Source organism: Canis aureus, chromosome 6, assembly GCF_053574225.1.
Source record: "Canis aureus isolate CA01 chromosome 6, VMU_Caureus_v.1.0, whole genome shotgun sequence".
In the NCBI taxonomy this organism is placed as follows: Eukaryota; Metazoa; Chordata; class Mammalia; order Carnivora; family Canidae; genus Canis; species Canis aureus.
Window position 1 is genome coordinate 39,208,841 of NC_135616.1, and position 9,490 is coordinate 39,218,330.

The 9,490-nt window shown below is 44.3% G+C and overlaps 1 protein-coding gene across 1 annotated transcript; it reads right to left on the reverse strand.

The window, feature by feature from the left end:
* On the reverse strand, nucleotides 1-8,707 carry RIT1 (Ras like without CAAX 1). Its single transcript, XM_077901028.1, has 7 exons — nucleotides 8,602-8,707; nucleotides 8,367-8,417; nucleotides 8,013-8,137; nucleotides 7,794-7,850; nucleotides 4,749-4,822; nucleotides 4,326-4,517; nucleotides 1-2,765 (listed from the first exon to the last, which is right to left on the reverse strand). Exons 3-7 carry the CDS (start codon nucleotides 8,116-8,118, stop codon nucleotides 2,535-2,537), a joined length of 660 nt encoding a protein of 219 aa, XP_077757154.1. The 5' UTR covers nucleotides 8,119-8,137; nucleotides 8,367-8,417; nucleotides 8,602-8,707; the 3' UTR covers nucleotides 1-2,534.
* Between the last annotated feature and the right edge of the window lie 783 nt (nucleotides 8,708-9,490).

A 9,490-nucleotide genomic window follows, 5' to 3' on the forward strand; every position in this document is an offset into this window, starting at 1 on the left:
TTTTCCAGAACATAAAATCTTATTGTATTTAAGTGTTCTTAAAATGACCTTTGTGCAACAATTCCAAGCATTTCCACCCACACACAGGTTAAGGAGAAACCCAACAATTTGTTTAAAAGTTCTGTATTGTGTCATATAAACTGTCTTCATATACAAGTGCATTAAGTGAAAGACTGCTCTCTTCCTTCTCCCGCCCCCAAACATCACAGTAGACCAATTCTTGCTAATATAGGAGAAGAATTAAACATATCCCCTCCTGAGTTCTAAACAGCTCATTCTAGACACTAGTTTCTAATTTTTTTAACTTAACAATCTGGCACAGGCATGAATAGTTCCAGTGCTTAAACTTGTCCCTGAATGTTTCTCTCTTCAAAGTTCCAGGCAGTAATTGATTTGAATGCCCTCAAATTGGATAAACCTGACTATTCGGAGCTTATAAATTACATACTCATCATCACTAAGAATAGAAGAACTGTTACCTACACATATTACACTCCCTCGAACTATGTAGCACCATGAATACAATTCTCAATACTAATGGGCTAATTAATCCAATGACCAAAAATATGACAGGGACAGTCTTAAAAACACAAATTTGCTATTTTTCTTATATGCAGTATAAATTCCCTTCTTATGACTTTTTCTTTCTGGCAAAGTTCTCTGCTGCCCTGAATGTCCTGAATAATTATACAGCTGTCAAGTTCTTGCTTGACAGCTAGTAATTCCCTAGGTCATTAGTATTGAGAAGCTAAGGCATTACACGTAAAAGGCTCTAAGCTAATTTAAATGTGGTGAAATACTGTTAAATTAGAATTGCACTCCATTTCTCTTCTATCATCATGCTTCTCTAAAGTGCTATGGTTCCTATCAGATTTCTGTCCTGCAATTGATTCAAATTCTGGGTCTTTCACTTTTGGAATGGCTTGAGTACCATAAAACATGATTTATTTGGTTTCAAAGGGGACCATGGCTTAGCTAAGAAAGCTGCAACCATCACCTTTCTTTAAACCTAGAGCAGATGCCACATTGAGTATGAGGACAAAACACAGCCACCCTGTCCCTCTGCCAGTAATGAAAGTGGCAAACAGCAAGTTAAGGTGCGCATTTTTTACAAGGTCCTGCAGTCACGTCCTTCAGGGTTTAAGATAGTCACAAACTCTGCAGCCGTGACATTTAATGTTCAATCTGCGCTACATTATTCTTAGCACTTTTACACTTCTCCACACACAGTAAGTTCATGTATCCAAATACTCTGATTCTAAAAAGAGAACTCACCACTTACACTTAAAGCTGTTCCTTCCCAGGACATTAGCTTCCCAGTTATGCACAATATCAGGGTGGTGTTCTCTTAGGCTAAGTTTTGCCAAGGCTCAGACAGCCCTGTGTGGTGAACTCACCAAGGTCCCTCTGAAGAAATCTTCAATGAGAAACTCAACACACAGGAATTCTAAAGCTTCACGCCTGGCTCATTGGCACAGAGAGGCCCCAGGTTTTCTCTGAGCACAGAGTCTAGTGATTGTCTGTGCTGAGGAGGCACATACATGATTTTACTCTAACTCCTGATGTCTCTCCTATATGGTAGTTAGCCTGATGAAGGACCTAAAAACATTTTGCCAGGCCTTGCTCTTCTAGAACACAGGAAAGCACCTCATGTAAAGGTACTAGTGTGCACATCTCTGGGGAAGAAAATACACGTGCACAGGGCAATGGCTGGCCCAACCAAGGGTCTAAACAAGAGTTTAGTAATTCAGTAATGGTTTCCAAAGCATATACCTTGGAAGCTAAGGAAAGGCTAAATCCTGAAAGTGAGAACAAAGTAACTTCCTAGAAGAAACTTTCATACATGTCACTCGCTTCTGCCTGTCCTCACCTAGCCCAGTGCATTTGGGTCAAATGTGCAGGTCTTTGGAAAGCCAGGCTGGCCTGAGAACACGGTTCCAATACCGCTTCTCCCCAATGGAAGTCCCACCCACCCTCCTCCATGGCCTGGCTTCCCCAGTCTCATCAGTCCCTAATCTGCAGCAGGCTACTAACTGACCTGCACCACTGATCTTACTACATGGTTTTCACTGTCCAAGAAGCACCTGTGAATAGAAGAGAGCGAGGCCCTTCCCTGGGAAGATCTCAGGGAATCCAAGCTGAAAAGGACATGGGAGTCATGCACAGCAGGAAATTTCCTCGTGTGAGCTTATCAAACACACATGGTAAATATATATTCCCCCAGGGTATATAAACAATTGACAATAATTAATTATTATCAGGAACAGAACCCAAAACATTGGTAGATCAAATTCTAATGTGACAATTTACAAGTAAACAGTGCTCAACTGGGTTAATAGGTCAGAATTAGCTAAAGGACAGTACTCTAAACAGCACGTCATTGAAAACGCCCCCTGGGTATATCCCCTTCATCAGTTACATTTAAAGGAACAGTCATCACAGGAGAAAGAGCAAGCACAGTGCTCACTAGAACAAGTCACCGGGTGGCTCTGCGTAAGTCCTGCAGTTCACAGGTGAACCCACACACCTTCCCTTCAAGTTACGGAATCCTTCTTCTTCCGGAATGGTGATTTTAGCCGCTTCCATACACTGGTTTTGGGTTTAGACTTTTTCTCCATGGCCAGCACCGCCTCTTTTTCTTTTCTACGTATCTCTCGTACAAGGGCATGGAATACATCATCAATATAGTAGCGGTATGCAGCAGACGTCTCAAAAAAGGGACAGCTGAATTCTCGGGCCAAAGCCAGTCCTTCTTCCTTGGTGACCTTTAAAAATGTAAACATGAGAAAACAGAGTGGTAACCACAGAAAATAGTCACAGCTGCCCCACACAGTGAAAAGTGAAGAGGCTATCTTAACAGAAATAAGAGTTCCTCAACTCTGGAGACGTCCAGAGTTCAGTTGGGAGACTGAATCCTAAGATCCTCTGCCTTTCTATAAAGTGATTCTATTTCTTTTTTTAAGATTTTATTTATTCATGAGAGACACACAGAGAGGGGCAGACACATAGGCAGAGGGAGTAGCAGGCTCCCTGTGGGGAGCCCGATGTGGAGCCCGATCGCAGGGCTTCGGGATTACAACCTGAGCCAAAGGCAGACACGACACTCAACCACCAAGCCAAGGCACCTCGTGATTCTATTTCTAATCCATTTTTTTCTATCCATTTTAAAGATAACTCTTTGAAATAGGACAAGTCAGACAGCAAATATGTAATTTTAATTTTCCTAAAGTATAAAAAAAATCCAAAACTGATATATCCAATTAGGGATGATCATAATTTCTCCTAGGACCGAATATTTAGACTTTCTCTAACTTTTTGCTACCATGGCAGCCTGGCAACGAATGTTTTACATATAAATTCCTGGATAGATTTTTCAAACAGCATTAAGTGAGAAGCACTGTGAACTTATCTACTGTCAAACTACTTCCAAAAAGTCTATACCACTCTGCTGCTTCCACCAGTGGTCACCATGTGCCTGTCCACTATTCCTTCAACTCTACACCAAACAGTGAGATTTTAAACACTGTTTCCAGTTTTAAGAGTACAGCTTACTCTAGAATCCTCCATAATTTCTCTTATTCTCCCCTTGCAGGTCTCCTTCATGATCCTCACCATCAGGAAGATTATCTTTTATTTTCTTTAATATTTTATTTATTTATTCATGAGAGATACAAAGAAAGAGGCAGAAACATAGGCAGAGGGAGAAGCAGGCTCCCTCACAGGGAGCCTGATGGGGAACTCGATCCCAGACCCCTGGATCACGCCCTGAGCCAAAGGCAGACACTCAACTGCTGAGCCACCCAGGCGTCCTAGGAAGATTATCTTGAAGTCTAACCTAGATTTGTCCTACTACAACACAGACTGATTATTTTCCAAGGTTTAAGAAATTGAACATTCTATGATCTTCCACTTAGTAAGTATGTACTCTAGGGGCTTAGCCGGTTAAGCGCCTACCTTCAGCTCAGGTCATGATCTCAGGGTCTTGAGATGGAGCCCCACATCAGGCTCTCTACTCGGCAGGAAGCCTACTTCTCCCTTTCCCTCTGCTGTTCCCCTTGCTCTGTCTCTCTCTCTCTCTCTCTCAAATAAATAAAATTTTTAATAAATAAGTAAGCACTCTATTTGTTTTCTAATTCTCATCCTGTGGTGTAAACTGATTTCTAAAATCCAGATTTTATCCAAATTAATTGCAAATTAGTATAGAGAAATTTCTAAAGTCAGAGAGAATTTAAAATTCTTATTCTAAAGCAAAAGAATCTATATACAGCAAAACAACCACAACCGATCTCCTGAGACCATGGACTGCATTTCTGCTCTCTCCTTACCTGCCTTAGCTGCTTTAGGTCAGACTTGTTTCCCACCAGAACCACAGGTGTATCATCAGTGCGTCGAACTCGGTAAATAAGCTGCTTAAATTCCCGAACTTCATGGAAACTTCGACGGTCAGTGATAGAATAACAGATGATAAACCCTTCTCCTGCCCTCATATACTGATCCCGCATGGCTGTAAACTCTGCCTACAAGGAAACAGGATCATTACTGATGCAACCTAGAGCTACATACACATTTGCTATTATTTCAGATTAAAGAAGAGATATGTATCAATTACCTGCTATCCTGAGTCAGAGGGCATGAAAAATTAAGAGAAATGAACTGGTGATCTTCTCTGCATAAGTCTTTCCCTCCCCTCTACTAGAGTGAAAACACCTTTATACACAGCATTCTAACAGCATTCTAAGATTTAATACCTGTCCAGCCGTATCCAAAATATCCAGGTTGGCAGGCTCATCATCAATACGGATCCGGATTTTATAAGCATCTTCTACAGGAGGGAAGAAAAGTGTACCATAAACCCATAAACACAGGAATATGCAGTCTTATTTTTTTCTTTATTGGGTAATCTCTAAGCTCAACATGGGCTTGAATTCATGACCCCGAGATCAAGAGTTGAGTGCTCTACCAACTGAGCCTGCTGGGTACCCTGTAACTTTATTTTTAAAATCATCTTATGGAGAGGTAGATTACACACAGTTTAAGTGCCCGGATTTTCTCAGGAAGCATGCTCAATCCATTGAGGTACCTAAACTGGGTCTTCAATTCAGGTGTTTTGTGTTTTTTCACCTAAGTGACGACAGAAGCTTATTCATTGTTTATAAGACTCTACCTACAATTCTAAACTAAAAAAGGATTCTGTCTTTTTAAAAAATATTAGGCTCTGGGACACCTGGATGGCTCATTTGGTTAAGCATCTGACTCTTGATTTTGGCTCAGATCATGATCTCAGCGTTTTGAGATTGAGCCCCACACTGGGCTCTGCACTGGCATGGAACCTGCTTAAGATTCTCTCTTCCTCTCCCCACTCCCAAAAATTTGGGCTCAAAAAGTAACTTTACCATTTGTTAAATAGTTATTAGATACCAAGCATTATACTAAGTAATCTATCTACCTTAACTCATTCAACAGTGGCAATATTCCAATAGTGACAAATATATCAATCCACAGTATTAGCTCCACCATACAGATAAAGAAAATTAAACTCTAGATCATTAAATATCATTCCCATATTACATAGTTGATTACACTGCCAGAATGAAAACCAAGGGCTGCTCAACTCAAAAGCCTTATGTACTTAACCAAATTCTATGGTTCCTCATTTTAATACTGCACAGCAAAGAAAAATCATTTACTTTTTTCTAAACAATACATATTGTTATAAATTCTTCTTTATGAAAGTAAATTTATGTGTATTATCATAATAATCTTGGAAAACACAAGGAAGTTTAAAAAAAGAAAACCCACTCAGTATTTCCATCATTCAAACAATTGCTGCTTACATTGAAGTGTATTTCAATATTCTTAACCTCCTGCTCCTGACTCTTCTTCAAAGAGCCCACTAAACCAATGTTTTTCAAACTATAGGTCATGATCCATTAGGATTAGTGCGCTGTGAATAAACTTAATGGATTGGGACCAGCATTAAAACAAATAAAAATTTACAAGAAAAAAAATACAAGAGCATAGAACATGTAATGACATATAGTTTCCTGATATCAGTTACACATATATATATATGTATCCATATGTACATATACCCATAGACACACATACTTGCATATATATTGGCTACAATGTAGAGTTTTTCCTCTTAAGAGTTAGCAAAGTTTGAAACAAAACCCCCTTAAGAAAAGACCCTAAATTATAAACTTGATGAGAGCAATCTTTACATCTTTCCAACTCCCAGGGCCTAGTACAGGTCCTTGTCTCAAATGGGAACTGAAGACACATGTTTACTGTTGAATCAGATAATACTGTCAGGAGAACAGCTGATTGGGGGGTGGGAATCAACGAATTTAAAAAATTAGCTCTTTTATAGAACAAACATGAGTTTTACTTTAAAGAAAGGAAAAAATATTTGTGGAGTTCTAAGTAAATTATCCAGAGTCCTAAACTGAGTTTTAGAATTCCCTTGTGTAGGGATGCCTGGGTGGCTCAGCAGTTGAGCGGCTGCCTTTGGCTCAGGGCGAGGTCCTGGAGTCCCGGGGTTGAGTCTCACATCGGGCTCCCCGCATAGAGCCTGCTTCTCCCTCTGCCTGTGTGTCTGCCTCTCTCGGTGTTTCTCACGAATAAATAAATAAAATCTTAAAAAAAAAAAAAAAAAGAATTCCCTATGTAGTTTGAATCTCTGAACAATGCTGTACTTTAAGACCAGCAATGCTTCTATTTTCCTCAAGCCACAGAAGCATCTACTATATAAAATGACTACATCCAAAGCTGGCTTGGCACAGAACTCTCACTGGCTTTGTGGAAACAGTGCAGCAGAGGCCTGGCCCAATGGAAATCCTTCCTAAAGACCCAAGATCGTGACACATGGTCACATTCTGAAACTACTAGTAACATGGCAGGCCTTCTGTGCCTTCTCCTTCCCTTCCCACCATTTTTATTTTATCCTGGGACATAAACCCTTAGAATGGAGCATGCTTCCTTCCTTATGGCTCAGGAATGACGGCAATGTTTTTAGTCTTCGTAGAGAACAGCGACTCTTTTTAATAGGGCAAAACAAATTTCTTTTTACTCTAACAGTGTTTTGCCAAAAACACAGCACTAAGTGCTACAAGACATGAAATAAGACCTTACTATGTAATAAACTTGAAGAATAAGGAAGTGGATGAGTCCAGGCTGCAGGTCTAAGTTGTCCCCATTCAGCAGGCTGGCTGGACTTGTTTTTCTGCTTCCTTTTGTGGAAGTTCAAACCAGCTGACTCATAGTTAACAGGGCCAGAGACCCTTAGAAAAGTGACAGCAAAAGCCTTGTTATGTGCCCTTTAAGCTTTCCCTTTCACCTGGCAATGCAGCCTGGCAACCACGAAATGGTAACGGACAAAAGTGTGGCAGGAATGTTCAACAAAAGACAGCAGATGCTTTAAGGACACACTGACTTAAGTGAGAAAAATATCTGCTCACCAAGTATTATGAAATTCTCGTTTAAAAATCTCATAAGGAGGGCAACCCTGGTGGCTCTGCGGTTTAGCGCCGCCTTCAGCCCAAGGTGTGTGATCCTGAAGACCCGGGATTGAGTCCCACACAGGGCTCCCTGCACGGAGCCTGCTTCTCCCTCTGCCTGTATCTCTGCCTCTCTGTGTTTCTCATGAATAAATAAATAATTTTTTTTTTTAATCTCGTAAGGAAACCAAAAAAGGCTCCAAAGCTAAGTAGTTAAAAACTGTTTCAAAAATTGACACTAAGACAGGCAGGCCTATACAGTTCTTTGGAAACTTCGGTGGTTATATGACTTACCGATGGTGGGGTCGTGGTCTTCTGGAAATCGGTGGCTGATGAACTGCATGGTCATGGCTTCAAAACAAGAAACGAAAGTTAGAGTCCGCAGAAACGTGATCCACGTTTGAAAGAACTGCGGCGTCAACACCGGAGACCACAGGGCCTGCCTCCCATCTGGTTCCGGTGGGGAGGTGGGAGCGAGCACTTCTGGTCAAGTGGAAGCACTAGGGCACCTACCACTTTTCCCCACGCCGCCGGCACCCAGCATCACCAGCTTGTACTCTCGGGAGAGGCTGGCGGGGCTGCCACAGCCGCTGCCCGCCGGGCGCGGCCCCGGGTCCATGATGCCTCGGGACGTGCACCTGGAGAGCGAGAAGGACGCTCTGTACCCCGGCCGCCTCCCGTACCCCCCACCCCTCCCCGCGCGGCACTTCCGGGCCCCTTCCGCAGTCCGCGGCCCCCGCCCCGGCGCCTGGCCCCGGGCCCCTCCACCCTCCAGTCCCCGGCCCGACGTCCCCCAGCAGCTCCCTGTCCCGGCCCGACGCCCGCGACCCCTGCCCTCGGCCCCCGACCCCCGGCCCGGCACCTCACCTTCCCCGGGACAGCCCGGCCGGCGACACCGCACAGCGTTCCCAAGTAGTGCTGTTACAAGAAGAAAAACAAAAGCGGCCAAACAGCTTTAGGGTTCCTGAGACCAAGGCGTCAGCGCGGAAACCAGGGGCCGGGCCCTCAGGTCCCCAGCCCCTCCGCGCGCCCTCGCCCCCGCCCCTGCGGCGCCCAGACCCCAAGCTCGCCCTCCCACCCCGCGTGAGGTTCCAGCGCTGACCTGTGACCCCTCCCGTGGCAGGGGAAGATGGCGCCACCAAGGGGGGGCGGGGGCTCGTGACGCGCTCCTGGCCCCGCCCCGAGTTCGGCTTGCAAGTGTGCGCACGCGCGCGCGACGGAGGGTTCGGCCGTGGTGAGGGGACCGACACAGGGCGCCTCTTTCCGAAGATGTGTGCTGTTTGTAACACGAAATGGGCACCCACCAAATTCTCCCTCAAATAGCGCAGAGGTCAAAATTCCGCTTCAGCACAAAGCCAACCTCCCCGAAGGTGCATCTACACGCCAGGGTCAGGTGCGGGGAAGCGGAGTCTCTAGCAGGTACAGGTGCGGGGGAGCGGCAAACATTCAGCTGAGATTGACCACAAGTCTGGACTCCACATTTACGGATTAGACTCGAAAAGTGTTTTGCTTTTTAAAAAGCTTTCACAGGGGCTTTGATTAAATGCAGCAATAATTGAAGGCATCATCCGTACCTTCACCTTTATTCAAGGAGCGCACAAAGGTACAGGGAGGAAGCTGGCTCTAGGAACAAATTCCTACTCCGGGAACCTGAGTGGTTCAGCAGTTGAGCGTCTGCCTTTGGCTCAGGGCATGATCCTGGTGCAGGGATGGAGTCCCTCCCAAGGCTCCCTCTGAGGAGCCTGCTTCTCTCTCTGCCTATGTCTCTGCCTGTGTCTCTCATGAATAAATAAAAATCTTTAAAAATTTCTACTCAGCCTTCCTCTTAAGAAAGCTTTCCCAAAAATAGGGATCCCTGGGTGGCGCAGTGGTTTAGCGCCTGCCTTTGGCCCAGGGCGCGATCCTGGAGACCCGGGATCGAATCCCACGTCAGGCTCCCGGTGCATGGAGCCTGCTTCTCCCTCTGCCTGTGTCTCTGCCTCTCTCTCTCT

Coding starts and splice junctions, on each gene's coding strand:
- RIT1 (XM_077901028.1), bottom strand. CDS start 8,118: ATGGACCCGGGGCCGCGCCCGGCGGGCAGCGGCTGTGGCAGCCCCGCC. Junction 7,851..8,012: donor CGGCGGCGTGGGGAAAAGTG/GTAGGTGCCCTA, acceptor CTTGTTTTGAAG/CCATGACCATGCAGTTCATC. Junction 4,518..4,748: donor TTTTGGATACGGCTGGACAG/GTATTAAATCTT, acceptor GTTTCCTTGTAG/GCAGAGTTTACAGCCATGCG.